At 38.4% G+C, this 24715-nt stretch overlaps 1 protein-coding gene and 1 long non-coding RNA gene across 2 annotated transcripts in view; both read right to left on the bottom strand.

Moving 5' to 3' along the window:
• The window catches only part of LOC117327944 (sestrin-1-like), an 82576-nt gene that overhangs the window by 17551 nt on the left and 40310 nt on the right, over positions 1-24715 (bottom strand). The window contains exon 3 of the mRNA XM_033885198.1: positions 17642-17707. Coding sequence (XP_033741089.1) covers positions 17642-17707 — 66 coding nt within the window. The remainder of the gene's footprint in view (positions 1-17641; positions 17708-24715) is intronic.
• On the bottom strand, positions 13726-15884 carry LOC117327945. The gene is made up of 3 exons (XR_004532757.1): positions 15172-15884; positions 14991-15061; positions 13726-14425 (listed from the first exon to the last, which is right to left on the bottom strand). It is a non-coding gene; the product is annotated as an uncharacterized LOC117327945 (long non-coding RNA).

Below are 24715 nucleotides of genomic sequence, written 5' to 3'. Positions count from 1 at the left end.
TTATTTAACACTAGTTACACAATTTGTCAAACCAACTTGTAGCATAAAATAATCTGCTCACAATGGCCAGTTTCATAAACGTTCCTTTAACATTTTCCATAGGAAAACATTACAGAATTTAGGAGGGAAGTCTTAGTTACGAACCCTCCTTAAATTCTGTAATGTTTTTTTTCTATGAAACTGAGTAAAGGATTATATTGATGAAACTGGCCCAAGGTCATGTAAGTATACAGTCATGTTAAAATATTTGTGGGAAAACCATTTTTATTGTAATCATATGAAATCAAATGTAATGTTTCCAGTTCTGCAAGATTTGACCTGCTACACATCATAAATTCAAGGCACAAGGACTTTTTGTGGTATTAAACCTCTGACTGGGCTTAGACTCTCTACCCAATTCCACAACATCTCTCCCATAAAACTCAAGAGTGTAGCACATATTTCCATTTGACCCATCATGTAAAATTTTCTGACCATTCCAGCTCTAATTAAATCTTTGTTTTATTTAGCTTTTCCAAGATTTTAAACTCAACCAACATTTTTTCTGATAACATCTTTTTACAAGCAAAGAAAAACGTCTACAAATAATTTCTAAGTATAGCTAGACATATCTGTAACAGTTGTTTTCTCAACATTTAGAAGCTAACCACAAAAGGCAAATCTTCATCTTGGCAGAGGCCATTGGTTTGGAATTAATTAACATACAATGAACTGAATGACACTTGTACTGGAGAAATTAATTTAGAAACGTTCCTGCTAACACCTTACTAAGAACCAATTCATCCCTTTCTCCACCCTTGTTAATCACATACGCACATCTTCTGGGCATTACTGGTTGTCAAGTAAATCAATAAGCATTTATAATTGATATCCTGGCTGTGTATATAGATATACATATAATGTATGTGTGTGACATGATACCTACAGTAAATTATCATGTTAGGCTGTGTGTTGGTACACTAAAGATTTCAACCCAAAATCTAAATTACAAGGTTTTAAAAGGACACATGTATTCAGAGACAAACTCTGATATTACTTGACTAAATCTGGACTTGGATAATTATGCATAATTGTATGTCTGACCTGTCCCATTTCGTGAGTGTGTAGTAACTTTAGAACAACCTTGCCACATTAAAAGAGTAAGCCATGTATATACGCCCATCAATGCAATGATATTACAAGTTTGGTTAGAATAATGTTGCTAGTTTTAGAGAAAATAAGCTTGACACAAAACTTCCTAGCGTCCCTAAACTTCCAGAGTCATTGGACCATAAATTCTGGATGATAATAATTCTGTAAAATTGCTGTGCTGAGATGTCCACTATGTGATCTAACTATACGTTTGGTAGAAGTTGGACTAATATTTTTGACGATGATGCCCTGTATAGCCATCACCGGCGATGATACCCTGAATAGCCATCACCGACGACGACGATGCCCTGTATAGCCATCACCGACGACGATGCCCTGTATAGCCATCACCGGCGACGATGCCCTGTATAGCCATCACCGGCGACGATGCCCTGTATAGCCATCACCGACGACGATGCCCTGTATAGCCATCACCGACGACGATGCCCTGTATAGCCCTGTATAGCCATCACCGACGACGATGCCCTGTATATATCACCACTGGAAAACTCACATCGTAGTCTCACTTTTCATTGCTCATTAAATTGAGACAAAAATTGAGTAAAATATATTTGGCATCTTGTCATTGATCAGCTGACATTATTAAACATATGACATAATCTGGATGTAACTCATGACATCACAAAATTATTCATCTTAATCATATGGCACTTATTTTTTGGCTATTAAAATGTCAGAACTTGCAAAAAAAAATATAGCAATAATGTATTTATTAGTCAGCTGCTGAAGCTTAGAATATATGTAGGAATCTCTAATGGACATTTGTATTTCTGCCCTCCTGTCAATCAGAGCCAATTTCTAGCCTGCTACTGCAGGAATGTGAGTTCCTTTGAATATGAGTTATACACACAACTCTGGGGTGTTGGATTATGGCAATGATAGCCAAATCTTACACAATCAATTCAAGGTGTGAAAGGGTTTGTGAAGTTGTTAAGTCATACACCCCCTATTTATCAGATACTACACTTTCTTGGTCATTATCATCAGAGAAAGGTCAGTGATATTTATGTACACCCTTGGCTGTATGGTCATATCTGATCTTGACCACTGTCCGGACAGGAGATACAGTTTAACTAGTGCTGCCAGGTATATGTCTACCTGTACACTGATGAATGCACTGTAATTACCTACAGGATGCTAGGGGCAGATGTTCCATGTGTAATCACAGGTGAATGTATAAGTAATTCATATTACACAAAAAGTGATATATCTGGCCTGACACCAAACAATTCACTTCAGATGACCACTCTATCGACTCTGATATCAACTGACCAATATATACTGTGTGACAGCTATGCATTGGCCAATTCCAGTCAATCTTGCCAAAATCATAAATTTCACAATGTTCTTAACAGATATCGGTCAATTTATATCAGTTTTATTTTAAATGTTATCAGGCCCTGGTCACTCACATAATGTACCAAGGTCAATCAGATAAGGTACTGTTTAATTACACTAAAGGAGTCAAGACTGCATACATGACCACCAGGCAAATTTTTGTAAGGATTCTTCTATTTGCCTATCTCCGAGTTTGAAAAAAATATTCATAAGATGTGGTAAGGGTTTTGCTGGGAGAGGGTAGAGAGTGTGCTGGGAGAGAATACAGAGTAGGTTTGGAGAGGGTGTGGACTGGGCTTGAAAAAGATATTGAGTAGGCTGGGGAGGGTATAGAGGTCGGCATGGAGAGGGTAAACATCTGAGTGGGCATGGAGAGGGTATAGAGTAGGCTGGGAGAGGGTATATAGTAGGCTGGGAGAGGGTATAGAGTGGGCATGGAGAGGGTATAGAGTGGGCTTGGAGAGGGTATTGAGTGGGCATGGAGAGGGTATAGAGTGGGCTGGGAGAGGGTATAAAGTGGGCTGGAAGAGAGCTATAGAGTGGGCTGGGAGAGGGTATAGAGTGGGCTGGAAGAGGGTATAGAGTGAGCTGGGAGAGGGTATAGAGTGGGCTGGGAGAGGATGTAGAGTGGGCATGGAGATGGTATAGAGTGGGCTGGAAGAGGGTATAGAGTGAGCTGGGAGAGGGTATAGAGTGGGCATGGAGATGGTATAGAGTGGGCTAGGAGAGGTGAAGAGTGGGCTGGGAGAGGGTATAGAGTGGGCTGGGAGAGGGTAAACATCTGAGTGGGCATGGAGAGGGTATAGAGTGGGCTGGAAGAGGGTATAGAGTGAGCTGGGAGAGGGTATAGAGTGGGCTGGGAGAGGTATAAAGTGGGCTGGAAGAGGTATAGAGTGGGCTGGAAGAGGGTATAGAGTGAGCTGGGAGAGGGTATAGAGTGGGCATGGAGAGGGTATAGAGTGAGCTGGAAGAGGGTATAGAGTGGGCTGGGAGAGGGTATAGAGTGGGCTGGGAGAGGGTATAGAGTGAGCTGGGAGAGGGTTAAGTGGCTGGAGGGTAGAGTGGTGCGTGGGAGAGGGTATAGAGTGGCTGGGAGAGGTATAGAGTGGCTGGAGAGGGTATAGAGTGGAGCTGGGAGAGGGTATAGAGTGGCTGGGAGAGGTATAGAGTGGGCATGGAAAGGGTATAGAGTGGCTGGGAGAGGGTATAGAGTGGGCTGGGAGAGGGTATAGAGTGGGCATGGAGAGGGTATAGAGTGGGCTGGGAGAGGGTATAGAGTGGGCTGGAGAGGGTATAGAGTGGGCTGGGAGAGGGTATAGAGTGAGCTGGAGAGGGTATAGAGTGGGCTGGGAGAGGGTATAGAGTGAGCTGGGAGGGTATAGAGTGGGCTGGAGAGGGTATAGAGTGGGCTGGAGAGGGTATAGAGTGGGCTGGAAGAGAGGTATAGAGTGGGCTGGGAGAGGGTATAGAGTGGGCTGGGAGAGGGTATAGAGTGGGCTGGAGAGGTATAGAGTGGCTGGGAGGTATAGAGTGGCTGGAGAGGTATAAGTGGGCTGGAGAGGGTATAGAGTGGCTGGGAGAGGTATAGAGTGAGCTGGGAGAGGGTATAGAGTGGGCTGGAGAGGTATAGAGTGGGCTGGGAGAGGGTATAGAGTGGGCATGGAGAGGGTATAGAGTGGGCTGGAGAGGGTATTGAGTGGGCATGGAGAGGGTATAGAGTGGGCTGGGAGAGGGTATAGAGTGGGCTGGAGAGGGTATAGAGTGGGCTGGAGAGGGTATAGAGTGGGCTGGAAGAGAGCTATAGAGTGGGCTGGGAGAGGGTATAGAGTGGGCTGGGAGAGGGTAAACATCTGAGTGGGCATGGAGAGGGTATAGAGTGGGCTGGGAGAGGGTATAGAGTGGGCTGGAAGAGGGTATAGAGTGAGCTGGGAGAGGGTATAGAGTGGGCTGGGAGAGGGTAGAGTGGGCATGGAGATGGTATAGAGTGGGCTGGAAGAGGGTATAGAGTGAGCTGGGAGAGGGTATAGAGTGGGCTGGAGATGGTATAGAGTGGGCTAGGAGAGGTGAAGAGTGGGCTGGGAGAGGGTATAGAGTGGGCTGGGAGAGGGTATAGAGTGAGCTGGGAGAGGGTATAGAGTGGCTGGGATGAGGGTATAGAGTGGGCTGGAGAGTATGTGATGAGAGATAGTGGCTGGAGAGGGTTAGGCTAGGGTTAGAGTGGCTGGGAGATGGGTATAAAGTGGGCTGGAGAGGGTATAGAGTGGCTTGGGAGGAAGAGGGGTATGAGGTGGGGCATGAGGAGAGTGGGTATAGGAGGTGAGTGGCTGGAGAGGGTATAGAGTGAGCTGGGAGAGGGTATAGAGTGGGCTGGAAGAGGTACAAAGTGGGCTGGGAAGAGGGTATAGAGTGAGCTGGGAGAGGGTATAGAGTGGGCTGGGAGAGGGTATAGAGAGAGCTGGGAAAGGATATAGAGTGGACTGGGAAAGGATATAGAGTGGGCTGGGAGAGGGTATAGAGTGAGCTGGGAGAGGGTATAGAGTGAGCTGGGAGAGGGTATAGAGTGGGATGGGAGAGGGTATAGAGTGGGCTGGGAAAAGAGTATAGAGTGGGCTGGAAGAAGGTATAGAGTGGGATGGGAGAGGGTATAGAGTGGGCTGGGAGAGGGTATAGAGTGGGCTGGGAAAGAGTATAGAGTGAGCTGGAAGAGGTATAAAGTGGGCTGGAAGAGGGTATAGAGTGAGCTGGGAGAGGGTATAGAGTGGGGCTGGGAGAAAGTATAGAGTGGGCTGGGAGAGGGTATAGAGTGAGCTGGGAGAGGGTATAGAGTGAGCTGGGAGAGGGTATAGAGTGGGGCTGGGAGAGGGTATAGAGTGTGCTGGGAAAGAGTATAGAGTGAGCTGGAAGAGGGTATAGAGTGAGCTGGGAGAGGGTATAGAGTGGGCTGGGAAAGGATATAGAGTGGGCTGGGAGAAAGTATAGAATGGGCTGGGAGAGGGTATAGAGTGGGCTGGGAGAGGGTATAGAGTGAGCTGGGAGAGGGTATAGAGTGAGCTGGGAGAGGGTATAGAGTGGGCTGGGAGAGGATATAGAGAGGGCTGGGAGAGGGTATAGAGTGAGCTGGGAGAGGGTATAGAGTGGGCTGGGAAAGGATATAGAGTGGGCTGGGAGAGGGTATAGAGTGGGCTGGGAGAGGGTATAGAGTGGGCTGGGAAAGGATATAGAGTGGGCTGGGAGAGGGTATAGAGTAGGCTGGGAAAGGATATAGAGTGGGCTGGGAGAGGGTATAGAGTGGGCTGGGAAAGAATATAGAGTGGACTGGGAGAGGGTATAACGTGGGTGGGGGGAGGGTATAAAGTGTGTTGGGAGAGGATAAAGAGTGGGCATGGAGAGGGTATAGAGTGGGCTGGGAAAGGATATAGAGTGGGCTGGGAGAGGGTATAGAGTGGGCTGGGAGAGGGTATAAAGTGGGCTGGGAGAGGGTTTATATAGAGTGGGCTGGGAGAGGGTATAAAGTGGGCTGGGAGAGGGTTTATATAAAGTGGGTTGGGAGAGGGTATAAAGTGGGCTGGGAGAGGGTTTATATAAAGTGGGCTGGGAGAGGGTATAAAGTGGGCTGGGAGAGGGTTTATATAGAGTGGGCTGGGGGAGGGTTTATATAGAGTGGGCTGGGAGAGGGTATATATAGAGTGGGCTGGGAGAGGGTATATATAGAGTGGGCTGAGAGAGGGTTTATATAGAGTGGGTTGGGAGAGGGTATATATAGAGTGGGCTGGGAGAGGGTATAGAGAGGGCTGGGAGAGGGTATATATAGAGTGGGCTGGGAGAGGGTATAGAGTGGGCTGGGAGAGGGTATAGAGTGGGCTGGGAGAGGGTATAGAGTGAGCTGGGAGAGGGTATAGAGTGGGCTGGGAGAGGGTATAGAGTGGGCTGGGAGAGGGTACAGCATATATAGGAGAGACATTACATGTCACAGGAAGATGGAGGGAGTTTGGATATCATTAGTTCAGGGGAAAATTTTAACTTCACAATGAACAATAAAAGCTGACAGTAACCATTAATTGCTCTTTTCATTGATGACTTATTGGCAGTTTGTGATCTTCCTATGATCCTAGGACTGATACAGTACGTGCTGTCTTCGTCTTCAGATGTATTCAGCAGCTGCATCATTTCTATCAGTTGTTCTGCTGTCATCTTCCGCATTTACAGAATGTAGATAGCAGTCCTCAGGGAAGTCATTTTTAAGAAGTTACAACTGTCATGATGTCCAGTATATTTTCCCATTAACTATAAATGCATTTGATTCTTCATAAATTCCCTGGCACCATTCCATTTACACAAATCAATCTAGCACCTGACAACAAAATCTACAGAAGACATAAAACGACAAAGCATGATTTCTTCATTGTCATCATCAGTAAGCATAATGGGATTTTCTAAATGTCAGTCATTATAGAAACCATTTTCTTAACTTTAATTTTCCAAATTGAATTGTCATGCCGCCTTGGGTAAAACAAACTGTTGGATCTCTGCTCCAACACTGTACAACTTCACTGCAGTTCTTGCTGGTTCCATATTGATAATGACTTGGCTTAAATTGATCAGATGGTAAACCTGAGGTTATCAACTAAAAATGAGTGAAGGTAATTCACCCTATTGTAGAAAACTATCATGGACAGCCCGTATATACACTGTAATTCTCATCTATCATGGACAGCCCGTATATACACTGTAATTCTCCTAACTACGATAGACACAACCATTGTTTCCAACAGGATGATCATACACAATGTTGTTTTGAGGTCAAGTCATCACATCAATTTTAACAGGGTATAAAAAATAGTTACAAAATGTATACAATGGTAAATTATAAACAGACATAAGATCTAACTACAATGTCCAATGAAAACTAATTCAAATAGTGTTACATTCAAATTAAAGTACTAGCAATGATAGTATACATATCTTTTCCATAATTTTATGCAAGTTTTTTTAAAAGGTTTCAAGAACACTGAAAATATATCTAAAATTGTAACACAAGTTACATTAAGTAAGTGTAGAGTAGAAAGGCTTACTGAACCAAATTTATCTGACCTCAAACTTAATAAGCCCCCCCCCCCCCCCCCCTTCATACTAAGTCCAAGTCTATTGCTACTTTGAGATTACCATGGTGCCCCCTCCCCTACTTTGAGATTACCATGGTGCCCCCTCCCCTACTTTGAGATTACCATGGTGCCCCCTCCCCTACTTTGAGATTACCATGGTGCCCCATCCCCTACTTTGAGATTACCATGGTGCCCCCTCCCCTACTTTGAGATTACCATGGTGCCCCCTCCCCTACTTTGAGATTACCATGGTGCCCCCTCCCCTACTTTGAGATTACCATGGTGCCCCATCCCCTACTTTGAGATTACCATGGTGCCCCCTCCCCTACTTTGAGATTACCATGGTGCCCCCTCCCCTTCAGCCTGTACCATGGGAAATTCAGGATAAATATGGTAAAGCTAATGAACTGTATTTTTCAAATAATGTAAGCAATATGTAACTTATAATACATGGTACAGTACACTTGTAAGAGTTCCAACTGAGACATTATCAAAGACAAGCTAATTATACACACAGGGATATATATTTGTGTCAGTGTGTCAATAGTGCTGGCACCAGTATTATAGTACCATTGTGGCTCAATACCCAAATAAAATGGACAAACAATGGGTCAGTTGATAATGTAAAGAACCTTTAAACCATAAGGCATAACAGTTCAGCCATTCCATACAAGCCTATGTTTTGATGTCATTGAAACAGACGGAGTTCAATGAGTGACCTGGTACAACTGACCTACTGGGATTATACCTAATGATATTATAATACACCCAGTACAGGTACCATTACAAGTACAGATTAGTATATAATACCTTGTATTTCCTAGACTATATGTTTCTACAAAATGTGATATTTACCAAATAACGGCACTACATTAGGAGGGTGGTGTTAAGTGTTTTAAAAAATTGTTATATTTGTAAGCTAACCGAACCCTGACTACAGTCGGTGAGACGAAACCTAGCAACAGGAGGGTCTGTAGGCAGTAAACCAGCTACTAACTAGTAACATATTGACCAAAATGTGACATTTTATAGAGGGAATAGTGTTTCAAGAAAATTGTATCAACCAATGTGTGTCATTAACAGATTGAAATTATCTGAAGTTCACTGTGAGGACAGCCATCTAAGAGCAGTATCAGTTGTTCTTTTCACAGTTTTCCATTCAACTTTTACTTATTTGGTTCAATCAGGACCAGTAAGTCTCTGTGTGCCCTGTAGAAGATCGGACCAGTAAGTCTCTGTGTGCCCTGTAGAAGATCTTTGAAGATTTCATTTTAAAACAAAATATTATTATACAAACTAAAGCAGATATAATTTGATTAATCTGGATGTAATAGACACAACTTTGAGCCTACTGTGCTCTGAATCTGTCTTCATCATACTCCTTTGGTATTAATTATTGCGAACATTAACAAATTAACATATTTCTATCAAGAGTTCTATAATAGTGGACCATCATGACCAACAATAACAAAAGGCCCATGGGTCTTAAATGTCACCTGAGTTCTGAAATACATATCGATAGTTGATATTTTTGTTTTTTTATTAAAAATTTAACAAATTTGACTGGTGTGACCTTGAAGGTAGGTAAAGGTCATTCAATTGAACAAACTTTTCAGTCTGTTATCAAAGCATGCCACTGTCCCAATATCATAACCAATGGCTTCTTGGTTATTGAGAAGTCGTTTAAAGTCTTCAACCCATTTGACTTCTGTGACCTTGAAAGTACATCAAGGTCATCCACTTGAATACCTTTTGTAGTCCTTCATTCCAGCAGGCTATTGACCCAATAAGGTAGAAGCTGTGTAATACATTTGACCCATGTGATCTTGAAACTACATGTAGGTAAAGGTTATTGATATGAACAAACTTGGTAGCCCTTCATCCAACCATGCCACTGGCCCAATATCTTGGTTATTGAGAAGTCATTTAAAGATTTTAATAAATTTGACCCCTGTGACCTCAAAAGTAGGTCAAGGTCATTGATTTGAACAAACTTTGTAGCCCTTTATCCCAGTATGCTACTTGCCAATAATCATGATCCAGGACCTCTAGGTTATTGAGAAGTAGTCAAAAATGTAAATTATTTTACAACAGATGCAATACAAAGCAAAACGCCAGACAAAAGGTGATCGCAAAAGGTCACTTGACACTTTGTCTCAGGGGACCTAAAATTTTATAAAGAAACAGGTATACTTCTCAACTTCGAAGATAAACGACCTTAACTTTTAACCTAGAGACCTGAACAACAATCCCAAGTAAAGACTATCAGTAAGGTAGCATTGGATGCTGTAATTGTGAAACATTACTCCTACAATATTCGAGAAAACAGGCCATCTAATATTAACATTTTATACAGCATCACGTCATCATTTAAATTCATATAGTCATTTCTACTCTAACAAAAATTCCAGCATTTTACTGTTTGTATTATGATCTCCAGATATTTATGAAAGACAACTTTCATTTCACGGTTGCTTGGGTTACAAATGACCCAGAGTACACAGACTAATGTTACTCATTCAAAACACCAAAAGGTCTGCCATTGTGAAAATACAAAATCAACTACAGTGTATAAAGGTTTCTTATTATTTATTTGAAAGAAAAAAAACAACTTTTCTTTTTGCTGTGATATGATAAAATTACAAAATGCTCATGACCTAACCTGTTTCATCCAGGTATGTTGTTGGACTATTTTACAGAGTTAAAATCTAGCTGGAGATAGCTAGGTTCCTGTCCATCCTGTATATATCTACACATTGTATGTCCTGTGTGAGCTGGTAGTGTCACATTAACTTGAGAATACACTAACTGTAGATTTGGCTTAAATCTAGAATTTATTTCATTGTAATTTTAACTCAGAATTGATTGTGATAATGTTTGATATACAGTTGTATCTGTTATTTCCAGAGCTTTGTCACACTGGGCACGAAGGACAAAGGAGTGTGGGAGCAATGATTGGTTATATACCTCCAGGGTGTCAGGGGAGAAAGGGAGCATCATTCTAAACTAAGTTTCATGACCCCGCTGACTCACTTTTATCGGTAATAAAGAGTGTTGTATACTTTTTCATTATGTCACCAAAATTGTTCTCTAAAAATATAGCGGAGGTTTCTGCCCTGTTGATCTATGGCTGACACAGATTTGCATGTCTCCAGGCTTCAGACAGGAGGACACGGCCACATCCACTGGCACACCATACAAAAACATTTATTCATTATTCAAAATCACATTACATAAAACAAAGTGACTTGTTTCTATGTGTTTGAGGGAGCAGCCCATGTAAAGGCATAATTCTGGCAACTTTATTAAAAAAATTTTATCATCCATATTTACCTTTTTACAAAAACTTATCACTAAATTTCATGAATTTCTTAAAGGAACTCAATGGTATGATTTCATAACCATTACGAATTTAAGAGTAGAACCTTTGAAAGTTACTTAAAGTTACACACTTTCAGAAGCACTAATCCATATCATTACATCCAGAAAAGTGTAATGGTAAATTTATATAAAAAAGAGCAGGTTCCTGGCTACCAATTTGCCACCCAACCACATTGCATTTTCAAAGTAAGACATGCCCATATTGGCATCTTGGCTACATGAATTCCCATATGTGGACCAAATATCCAGGATAATTGAGTGACCTTGACCATTCACAGTGTAGCTGTCTGACACCCTAAGGGTCTCTAAACATTGAGTGATAGTCTAGATTGGTAGAGAGGCACATTGTGGGTCGTGTCGTTACTTGACAGATTTTGTCTGGGGTTTAACACATGGTGGGTTAAATAAGAAACACTAAGTAGATGGCATATACAAAACCGACAAAGAAAAAAAACATTAAAATCTTATGCTGATTTTATATACCCTGTAGATATAACAACCTTCAAACAATGGATATTACTTTTTAAATAATATCTAAACCTTTCAAATGACTCAACAGTTTCAAACTTTAGGCCTATACTGTTAACATTATCTAGATATTGGGTGTTGATAGGTTCAAATTTTCATGTTTGATTATAATAATGACATTTTAATCTATGAATTTAATGGAAAAGGAAGTATACTTTATAGAAATAAACCTTCATTGAACATTTCTCCAAACCTAATTAATATGCAAGCCATGAAAACCATGTCTGGTTACATGTGGCAACTATAGATAATACATATATATATTTACACCTGTTAATTGAATTATGTAAACAGTTGGCTGGTCCATGTTTTGTACTGAACACCTGCTGACTGTGTGTAAATTAGATGTCATTTCTGAACAGTTACTGATATATACATCATCATGTCAAGCATGGTCATCTGGTCAGAAGGATGACCACTGATTGGCCAGTTTTAGTCATCAATGAAATGTGAAATGTCAAACTGTCCAGCTGGTTTTGTAGGATATAAAACTTTTATGTCAGACAGGTCCATACAGGGCATGTGTTAATGAAAGAATTAATTATCTATGACTTACCAATCAACAAAGAGCATGTAGATAATCATTATATCAAACTCTTATATAAACTCTTCAAATCACTTTTCATTGAATTTTCTAAAATAAAAAAGAATAAAAAACCCAAAACCCCCAAAAACTCTGAAATTCTGTATTTTAAGATATAAAGAACCATGGACATCTAAAATATTATCTGTTTTTTTTTTCTTCTTCTTCTTCTTCAATCTTGTCTATTCAAACATTAATGAACAGTCAATTACATTTTTTTTAGCCAGATGTCATTCTATTTGTGTCATCCAAATTACATTCATATACATTTCAATTTGCATCTATAATTCAAAAAAAATTTAAAAAGATTTGGTAAAAAAAAAATATTCTGAAGAAAATAGTGAAATATCCTCCACAATCCTAAATTTCCTGAACCCTGTTGTTTCTTTTTTGTTTTTTCATTTGTGGAGGAAAACAATTACACAAAGTAATTGATGAGGTAAGAAACTAGAAAATGAAAGAAATGGCCCCGCTACCACTTGCATTGACAACCCGAAAGTTACATTGCGTCAGGACAGGATGGGACGGGATGGGACGGGATGGGACAGGATGGGACGGGATGGGACAGGATGCGACAGACATCGGTAACATTATTTGCCCCCCCCCCCCATTTCATGGTTGGGGCATAAAAATCAATTGAAAACAAAATAAACGACTGCTTCACTTTACCATTATGTGAACCGTGGTTCATTTCACCATGGGCTTCACTTCACCATAATGTGAACCGTGGTTCTCTTTACCATGGGCTTCACTTCACCATAATGTGAATCGTGGTTCATTTCACCATGGGCTTCACTTCACCATAATGTGAACCGTGGTTCATTTCACCATGGGCTTCCCCTTATGAATTTGCAGCATGATCACAGCATAGATGCAGTATGAATGCAGCATGGAATTGCAGCATGAATGAAGCATGACTGCAGCATGGTGCCTAATTTACCTCACTATATATTCTTACTAGTTAAAGCATGATTGCAGCATGTTTCAATTATGCAAATTATGCTGGGATCATGCTGCATTTATGCTTTAAGGAAGCATGGCTGCAGCATGATCCCAGCATGGTCTGTGAAGCATGATCCCAGCATGGTCTGCAGCATGATGCCAGCATGGTTTGCAGCATGATGCCAGCATGGTCTGCAGCATGATCCCAGCATGGTCTGCAGCATGATCCCAGCATGGTCTGCAGCATGATCCCAGCATGTTTCAATTATGCAAATTATGCTGGGATCATGCTTCAATCATGCTTCATGGCAGCATGGTTTACAAAATCAATGCAAATCATGCAATAAAAACTTGAAGAATACTTTTGTATTACATTTTATTTGGTAATTAACATGGTATAAAACTTTTCATACAGGCTGTTTTTTCTAGTTCAAACATTTAAAACTTATCAATGAAATGAGAATGTGACAAAACAAATTTTAATTCTAATTTACCCATGGTACTTATTTTATTTGCCTCTTATATTCTTTTTCTCAAAACTTCCATCACATACACAACACAGCTATCTTTTTCTAGTACAATTTTCAAATACAACTAATATCAATTCATCCTAGCTAGAAGTGGTTTGTTTCAACAAAAATAGTCAGCAAGATATACAAGTTCAATGTCAGTACATACTACAGTATGTATTTATAATTGTTTTTTTTTTTTTCTAAAATAGTAGGAAAATAGTACAAAATAATATTTTCCAGCAGAGTTATAGTAGGATATGTATACATTTTGTCACCGACGCACAAGACTGATTTCAGACAGTATACGTAGTTTCCTGGAAGTAGCCCAGATGTACTGGAAACTGTTTTCATGTGTGTCCGTGAACTTAAAATAAACAAAAACAAGCAACAGTCGAAGACTTCTTCTATCGAATTTAACATTATTTCTAATAAACTGTGAAAAGATTATCATAATTTTGGAATCAATTCTAAATACGTATACTGACTAAATGAAATGTTGATTGACAATTTGAACAATGGTGTGTTGTTTGATGTAGCACGTACTGTAGTGATAAACTCTGTCACTGTCCCCGGGGATTTCAATACAACCAAGCTTGAGACGACTATATTATATTTTTTGCTAGTACAACAAATAACTAACAAGGATTTTTAGATTATATACATGATTTTTTTTTGTATATATATTAATGTTTACACTTTTATTATGAAAGGAAATGTTGTATACCTCGACAGAGAACATATCTCGAATAATCTTAATTAATGTGAAACATAAACTTCTTAATTTCTCTTCATTCCTTTCTGCTTTGTGTTAAGTCAATGCCATCAATTTGGACCACAATGCATGCGGTGTTCCTCATTCCAGAATGTACTGCATGAAGACTCAGTCTCTGTTGGAAGAAAGAAAGACTTTTAGAATATTCTTTTATTTCAAAATTAGAATAATTGTCAAGTTTTTGAAGATAATGTATGTATTTAACTTATGTACTTTTCATGATCACTTTGCTATCATTTTCATTATGTTTGCTTTGGAAGCCTTTTTATCAAGAAAATTTAAGCCAGCCACACAAAGCTACAAAATAAAACTTGCCAGGATGACTTAATTATTAATTATTCAAGCTACTCCCGAATTCTCCATCAGTTCATATCAATGTGAAACTGCAATATACTATACATAAAACAATGTTACTTACTTATAATTCATCTTAATTCACCTATTTCATTTAATCGTTTCAATTTGATGCAATAATCTGCAAACATCGATCCTCAAAAGAATGTGGAGGTAAAGATCTTTCACGAAAGGTTTCATTATCCAAAACACAAATTTTCCTCACCATTGTTTGTGAATACGTATGTACGTCATAATCATAACAAGGGTTGTGTGAGTGGGGAAAAAATGCAATTTAAGTCGGGCCGAAGATCGTTAATAATAAATAAATAAAATTGAAAACTTACGATTGTAACACATGGATCGGTACTGCGTTTCCTTCGGCCGTGTAATCTGTGATTAATTAATCATCAAAACCCTGGAAAATAAATAATTAGGTATTATTGATATGAATAGATCTATATCAAATTCATCGTCGTATAATGTGAAACGATGTCAGAACGTGAAGATTATATAATAAAAACTTACCCTGTCTCGTAACGATGTTTGTCGGTAAAAATATACATCGGTCGTCAAAAACAACGAGAAAGCTGATATTCATTCGTCGGTAACTTGAAGTAAGTCGATCTTCTTCAGTAAGACGGGAAACAAACTTCGTTTTTAGGCTATCGTCGTGTTTGTTTATACTTTTCTTCTGGAAATAAACATCCGGTGAATTCAAACATGGCTATCAGACTTCCCGCTAAACTCGTGTGTGTTGCATCATGGGATAAATATTTTACTGCCAGAGATTAACACGATTCATTTTTACTTGTGCGTGTTTTTTATTCTAAATCATAAACTTCTATTGTGTCATACTTTTAAGATAAATATTACAGTATTTAATACTTGCATCGTGCACATTTAGATCGCACGAGCTCAAGGAGCACTCTCGTCACATCTCGGGAGCAAGGTAAACAAACGAGGTCATAGGTGAACCGAACGATAAACATGTAATCTGACCAGAGGTTTTGGCCTCGTCTGTCATACGCCTATTGTTTAATATGGATGTATTTTCAGACGAGGAACCGACCAATGCACGTTTTCTTTTTACGTTCACGATTTCAAATAATTCAGATTAAAGTACGGGAATATCGTCTGTTGTTAGTAAACTCATGTCGAGGTCGAGATCATCACAGCGCTTAACTTCAATATACGTTTTACAAGGAAGCGTCCGAGTGACAATATAAGTTCGACACATGTTTATTGGAGTTTAAGCGATGAATGTTGTGTCAAACACGACGTGATTTCGTATGCTATTATCAGATGTAATCTTAACACCGCATATATCCAGAAAGTATGCGATACAAAGACAAAGAGCAGGTGATTTTAATCTTATTTGATTGAATTAAAAGCGATATTCCAAGCACATGTGTAACTGTTGGTAGAGTGACCCCGATTTTGTTTTGGCGAACATGTTACATGTATGGCTACCTGGTAGTAAGCTGGTGCATGGTAAATGGCAACGTCTTGGTTTATGTCAGTGTTTGGATAAAGTGACTGATTCTGTCTCCGATAAAAAGTGTATAATCGAAGCAAAAGTCAATATACTGGTTCTTCAAAAAACGATCTAAACTCTGAAAATTTGAATGAAATTTTTATAGGGATGAGTTTTAAGTCGTCACACGAATGTACTAACTTGCAACATTCATCAATGTTTAAGTTAATTCCTTCTGAGATAGAACTACAAGTGAAAGCTGACAAAATATCACATTTAAAAGCTGTGAACCGTTATACTAACAAAGAACATACTTATAAACGAAATACTTAATTAAAATAATTGTTATTGAATTTTAAATAAATATGTGTGGTATTGATCAAGTATAAAAAGGAAATTCTGCAACACAAACATGTTTTTAAAAATTATTTTGTTATCACCATTGATACCTGGAAATTTTCTATATTTTATTTAAAATTTAAAAAAAAGATACTAAAATATCTAATACCAACTTTTGTTAATTTTCTGTATCTTATTTTATTAATTAATAATTGTTTAGGTTAATCTTGGTACCTGGGAAATTTGGTCCTAGATTTTGGATCCTCGCTTGAACCTACATTTCGCCCACAGAAATTTTGTGATGTCCGAACAAAGGAATGCCCTTTTAAGCTAATACAGAATGGCCGAGCATATACACATTTCAACTTAAACAATTCATGTTAATACATGAAAGAATGGTGCAGTTCATTAAATTAACTAAGTTAATACAGCATAATTGCAGCATGGTACAGTTTGTATCTAAAATGGCAAAGTTAATACAGCATGGTTGCAGCATGGTACAGATCCTATCTAAAATGCCAAAGTTATTGCAGCATGGTTGCAGCATGATGCATTTCATATGATAAATTTACTAAGTCCACACAGCATGATTGCAGCATGATATAATTCGATATCCAAACTGGCAAAGTTATTGCAGCATGGTTGCAGCATGGTACATATCCTGTCTAAAATGACAAAGTTATTGCAGCATGGTTGCAGCATGATACAGTGCATATGATAAATTAACTAAGTCGACAAAGCATGATTGCAGCATGATAGAGTTCAGATATTCAATTACCTCAATTTTTAAAGCATGGTTGCAGTACATGCTGTACAGAAGCATGGTACCATGCTGCTATGCAGCACATGCTGCAATCATGCTGTGAAACTAGCAGCATGATGCCAGCATAAAAGCAGCATGATTGCAGCATATGCTGCATTGCAGTCCATGCTGCAAATTGATAAGGGTTCACTTCACCATAATGTGAACCATGGTTCATTTCACCATGGGCTTCACTTCACCATAATGTGAACCATGGTTCATTTCACCATGGGCTTCACTTCACCATAATGTGAACCGTGGTTCATTTCACCATGGGCTTCACTTCACCATAATGTGAACCGTGGTTCATTTCACCATGGGCTTCACTTCACCATACTACTCTGGTACTTGTGCAATATATTTGATTAGAGTCTACTTACCTCTCTCTCTGGTACAAATGTACTTATTCCACCGTTCAGCACTCGTGGAATTTTATATGACCTCTCCTGTAATGAAAGAGTGACAGCTGTACATCTAATGACATCAATTTATTAGCATATCCTACCAGGCTATATCAATATAGGCACTCTATAGCCACATACACATACTCTTCTATGGATAATTCAACACAGGGATGTACAATTCTGAAAAATTTATCCACTACCCCACAGGCTATCATAAGTAATCTTGTAGCCATTATTTAACTGCTGGCTCTGACCCCATTTTCATTATTTTTTTTCAGTTAAATGTTGATCAGGTTCCCCATCCTATTTTCCAACTTTTTCGATTACTCCCTCATGCAAATTATTATAAACAGGCAGACAGGTCCATGTGGGTCCATATTACGTCAATGACATCTGCATGATCGGTGAAAGTGAAATTCAGTATATTTGACTGGACATTCACTCTGGTGACCAACACAAGGCCATATGTTAAATGCCAGGTCAAATGTGTCTAATGCAAGGCCATTAACCCAGTACCAGACAGCCAATATTTCTGTGGTGTAATTTTGAATCTTTGCAATTTTGAATAGCTAAAAAAACATTCTATTTATCTGTGTTTGTACATAATTACAGTCTGACCAAAATAGCCAGTCAAATTGATTTCACATAAATAAGGTGATTGCTTTTATTTCAGGCCTGCCCACCTGTTATTATTGAGATGCATTAGATACAGTATATACGGATCCCTAGATGCAAGGACTCTTTCACCTATAGCGGGGCGATTATATACTACCATAGCCCATATATATTCTGGCACCCCTGTCAGTGACCTATATAAATTCTGACACCCCTGTTAGTGACCTATATAAATTCTGACACCCTGTTAGTGACCTATATACATTCTGATACCCCTGTTAGTGACCTATATAAATTCTGACACCCTGTTAGTGACCTATATAAATTCTGACACCCTGTCAGTGACCTATATAAATTCTGATACCCCTGTCAGTGACCTATATAAATTCTGACACCCCTGTTAGTAACAGATCAGAGATTAACACTACACACTATTTTCTGACTATATCATTGAGCAAAAATAATGCAGTAATCTAAAAGACTCTGACCTCATAGTCAGGAACCAAATCGGGAGAATATTTGTAAAAACATTACATATTGGTCCCCAGTAGGGGTCTGTGTGAAGCTCTGCTATTTAGAGAATTAAGGGATAAGAGAGTTCAGGAATATTAATTCTTTTGTTTCTAGGAAGTTTTTCATTGCAACATTGTTAACTTGTGAATTTTAGGTATCAGTAACTGAAATCTGTGTACACCTGAAAGTAATCCCATTCTGATCAATTTACACACACAGTTTCCAATTCAAACTTTTATGACCATCATATAATAGAGGCCATTAGAGAACAAGGAAGAACCTATAAAATACATTTCCATAACACTTCTGGCTGTAACAGTGACACTTATCTGTTGAAAGTTATGGCCCTTGCCTGGCTCAGCCAGAGCCTAAAGCCATACCAGCTTTAGTGAGAGACAACATGTCTCCAATCTTCTAACCTGCTGACAATCAGCTGATCAAAATAAAACCCAGTTGGAACATCTTTAAGTCATTCAAGCATGCAGAGTATACTGTGTGTAGGGTGGAGGTCAAGGTACATTTTGTATACACAGCAATAGGTAATCACATAAAGGCTATTTTATTTGACCATACAACAAACAGCTGACACAGCAGATTCTAAGTAATTGGTTTACACAAACAAATACTAATTTATAATTTTTATGGCCAAGGCAGGCTATAACAGTATCTTATAACATTGACCAAAATTTGGTACATCAACAGTTCTATTGCTATGCAACAAAGCAAACCAGTTTTATTTCTCAAACTCCAAGTACAAAAACACGAAAACAGACATCTTTTCATTTCACAATGGATATGATTTTGCCAAAAAATGATTTATAAATAGTAATAGAGGTAAGTCATTAAACAATTACATTTTGTGTCCTAATCCTAAAGAATCACCATCCAGGTTGATTAACATGACAAATTTGGAATTGATACATATGTCTATAGTGGTATATCGATGTGTCTGTGAATTAGTCTGAAGTGCTTGAACATAATCATCATAGATGAATGGATCTACATGTATGTAATTATGTCATAAAACATTTTAGTGATCTAATTATGCCCAGGTACAATCCTAATGTTTAGAAAATAATCATGACCCTCATCATTAAACCAAGATAAATAATCCCACCTGTGGTACTTGCTGTCAACTAAATGTCCATTTAATGACTCATATGGAGGAAATTTAAATTATATGTTGCTAATTTTATTTGTTGATATTTACATATATGGTTGTACTGCCTGTCCATAAAGGCAGGTCTTATAAACCAATATAAAATAAGTCATTTTCCCAATAAAAGCAAGGTATTACACTTTGAATACATTTGTTACTACAATTCCATCACAAATCATCGGACTATCTCTATAAAATGAAGTTTTAGGTGAAATTAAAACAATCTGTTATTATCTAGTGTAAAACTGTTCAAGAAGAAAAATCTCTTGTGGGAAAAACCCCCACAGATATGTAATAACTTTCCTGTGCAACATGAACTGGGAACAAAAGTAGATGTATGGATGATGTAATACTGAGGTGGCGAGATACATACATAATTATATATCACGCAATCAGATGTCTTTATTGTAATATATTGTTAAAGGGATAAATCTATAAATCTTCGTGGTATTTTACTGTTTATGGCTCAGAACCAATAATAGTAAGATGTATTTTGACCTTCAGTGCCTATAAGCACAGGTGAATGCTTTTCAATTACTTGGAAATTCTCTTTTTTGCTTCATGCATATTGCTAGATGAAAAAAAATTTTTTAGTGCTAAAGCCAGACAAATCTATTTATAAATTGCTTCAGCATTGACAACATAGATATCTCGATCATCTCGATCAAAGACATTGGACGTTTTAGTGTCAGGAGACAAACTTTGTAGCTCACAGGAGGTCACATAGAAGAGGATGATTTCCTACCATTATACACCTTCGAGTGAAATCTCACTTCATTTGTATACTGATAACCAAATTATCATGGTTTTTCGGCATAGCCGTATAATATTCTTTTGGCCCCGAATATGACGCGACAGGTGGCGTTACTGGTCAAGATGAAGTATGTGATTGATCAATGTAGCGGTAAATGTAAAATGCAGATATGCAGTTAAAAACGAAACAACGTTAAGATTGAATGCGCACTGAATAAGTGGAGGTATCTTTTTAAATGACACATTAATAAAATTATATTCCTGATTAAAATGCAGTCTTATTATCACCAAAAATGATTCAAACTGATATAATTTTGTTATCCGTGCTGAAACGCATTGGTTCGTTGATTTATTTCACCAGCAGTTTACATTATAAAACCACCAGGATTAAAACTATGCCGTTTATTTTTTTAAAGATATTTCTTGTTTTCTGATATATTCATAAAATTGTTGGTATACTTTTGTTAAAGCAAATTAATGGACAATGGCATCGTTGGAACAAAAAGTTATACATTCCCCATGTACAATGTATTTCACAGTTAACAATTGATATTTAATGCCCTCATAATTCACAATCACCCCGACACACCTTTCTTGTGTAATCTGACGACACTGACCAAACACAACAAAAATATTGATAAGAGAGCTTTTGTCTGGACCTTGTCCTGTGGGTGTTTAGCTTTAACCAGCAGTCTCCCATTTCACCAAAAATGCTGTTGCTAGGCGAGAACTTTGGTCCTTAGTTTATTTCCAGGTGTCAGACTGGTCATTTGGTCAATAATACTGGCCAGTCTGAACAGGTGCCCCTTACTACACAAAGGCATTGTCTACTAAGGGAATAAAGGACTGGCAATGATGACAACCACATCAGTTAATTAATACAACAGCAGCAAATCACACAATGGATTTTATTGACATGGTCTTGTTTACAATTCTATAATACCCTACTTTGACATGAAGGAGAAGGTGTGTATGCATGATAAAAACAAGTATCATGGAGATCATTATCAGATACCTTTATAAGTTAGTGGTTCAATTATTAGTTATTTAGAAAGACTTCCATTTGTACACTATAAACTTAAGTTTCTAAATGTGTCATAAGAGCTTATAAAGCAACAATGTAAAATAATTCCTAATTGAATATTTTGATGTAGGTATTATACAGTGGAGAGTATATATGGATCTATATAGCCCATTTCAAATGTTTAATTTGGTGTACCAGCTACAAAATCTCCATCAATTTGGAAGGACTGTAAAGGAATCCATGCAAACTTATCATTTTAAATGGAATTCAGGAAATTAAATAAAAATAGTGAGACCAATTTATGAAAACTTTGGTAACAAATGGAAAACATTGATTTAAATTGTAATACCTCATTGTGACAAGTTTTCATGATGAGTGACTTTTTTTTTATCAAGGAGCCCAAGGCCTGATTCTCTCTATACATTCGTTTATCAAGTCGTCCTATATCACCCTATACTTTTTCTTGTACATACTTTCATCAAGTAGGCCTATCGCCCTATACATATTTTTATCAAGTAGACCTATAGCCCTTAACAGACTTTTATCAAGTAGGCCTATCGCCCTATACATATTTTTATCAAGTAGACCTATCGCCCTATACATACCATTATCAAGTAGGCCTATCGTCCTATACATACCATTATCAAGTAGGCCTATCACCCCATACATACTTTCATCAAGTAGGCCTATCGCCCTATACATACTTTTATAAAGTAGGCCTATCACCCTATACATACCATTATCAAGTAGGCCTATCACCCTATACATACCATTATCAATTAGGCCTATCGCCCTATACATACTTTTATCAAGTAGACCTATCACCCTATACATACCATTATCAATTAGGCCTATCGCCCTATACATACTTTTATCAAGTAGACCTATCGCCCTATACATACTTTTATCAAGTAGGTCTATTGCCCTATACATACCATTATCAATTAGGCCTATTGCCCTATACATACTTTTATCAAGTAGGCCTATCACCCTATACATACTTTCATCAAGTAGGTCTGTCACCCTATACATACTTTTATCAAGTTGGCCTATCACCCTATACATACTTTTATCAAGTAGACCTATCGCCCTATACATACTTTTATCAAGTACGCCTGTCACCCTATACATACCATTATCAAGTAGATCTATCGCCCTAAACATACTTTTATCAAGTAGACCTATCGCCCTTAACATACTTTTATCAAGTAGGCCTATCATCCTACACATACTTTTATCAAGTAGGCCTATCATCCTATACATACCATTATCAAGTAGGCCTATCGCCCTTAACAGACTTTTATCAAGTAAGCCTATCGCCCTAAGCATACCATTATCAAGTAGGCCTATCATCCTACACATACTTTTATCAAGTAGGCCTATCATCCTATACATACCATTATCAAGTAGGCCTATCGCCCTTAACATACTTTTATCAAGTAGGCCTATCGCCCTAAACATACTTTTATCAAGTAGGCCTATCGCCCTAAGCATACCATTATCAAGTAAGCCTATCGCCCTATACATACCATTATCAAGTAAGCCTATCACCCTATACTTACCATTATCAATTAGGCCTATCGCCCTAAACATACTTTTATCAAGTAAGCCTATCACCCTATACACACCATTATCAAGTAGGCCTATCGCCCTAAACATACTTTTATCAAGTAAGCCTATCACCCTTAACAGACTTTTATCAAGTAGACCTATCACCCTTAACAGACTTTTATCAAGTAGACCTATCGCCCTATACATACCATTATCAAGTAGGCCTATCGCCCTAAACATACTTTTATCAAGTAGACCTATCGCCCTATACACACTTTTATCAAGTAGGCCTATCGCCCTATACACACTTTTATCAAGTAGGCCTATCGCCTAAACATACTTTTATCAAGTAAGCCTATCGCCCTATACACACTTTTATCAAGTAGGCCTATCGCCTAAACATACTTTTATCAAGTAAGCCTATCACCCTATACACACCATTATCAAGTAAGCCTATCGCCCTATACACACTTTTATCAAGTAGGCCTATCGCCCTATACATACTTTTATCAAGTAGGCCTATCGCCTAAACATACTTTTATCAAGTAGACCTATCGCCCTATACATACCATTATCAAGTAAGCCTATCGCCCTATACACACTTTTATCAAGTAGGCCTATCGCCTAAACATACTTTTATCAAGTAGACCTATCGCCCTATACATACTTTTATCAAGTAGACCTATCGCCCTAAACATACCATTATCAAGTAGGCCTATCGCCCTATACATACCATTATCAAGTAGGCCTACCACCCTATACATACCATTATCAAGTAGGCCTATCACCCCATACATACTTTTATCAAGTAGACCTATCGCCCTATACATACTTTTATCAAGTAGGCCTGTCACCCTATACATACCATTATCAAGTAGACCTATCATCCTACACATACTTTTATCAAGTAGGCCTATTGCCCTTAACAGACTTTTATCAAGTAGGCCTATCACCCTATACATACTTTTATCAAGTAGGCCTATTGCCCTAAACATACCTTTATCACGTAGGCCTATTACCCTATACATATACTTTAATCAAGTAGGCCTATTATCCTATACATACCATTATCAAGTAGGTCTATCACCCTATACATACTTTTATCAAGTAGGCCTATCACCCTATACAGACTTTTATCAAGTAGGCCTATCGCCCTTAATAGACTTTTATCAAGTAGGCCTATCGCCCTATACAAACTTTTATCAAGTAGGCCTATCGCCCTATACATACTTCTATCAAGTAGGCCTGTCACCTATACATACTTTTATCAAGTAGGCCTATCGCCCTTAATAGACTTTTATCAAGTAGGCCTATCGACCTATACAAACTTTTATCAAGTAGGCCTATCGCCCTATACATACTTCTATCAAGTAGGCCTATCGACCTATACATACTTTTATCAAGTAGGCCTGTTACCCTATACATACTTTAATCA

The sequence above is a fragment of the Pecten maximus genome, chromosome 5 (genome assembly GCF_902652985.1).
Source record: "Pecten maximus chromosome 5, xPecMax1.1, whole genome shotgun sequence".
NCBI classification, from domain to species: domain Eukaryota; kingdom Metazoa; phylum Mollusca; class Bivalvia; order Pectinida; family Pectinidae; genus Pecten; species Pecten maximus.
The sequence above is the reverse complement of the archived record's forward strand: the minus strand, read 5'-3'. Positions and strand labels throughout refer to the sequence as shown.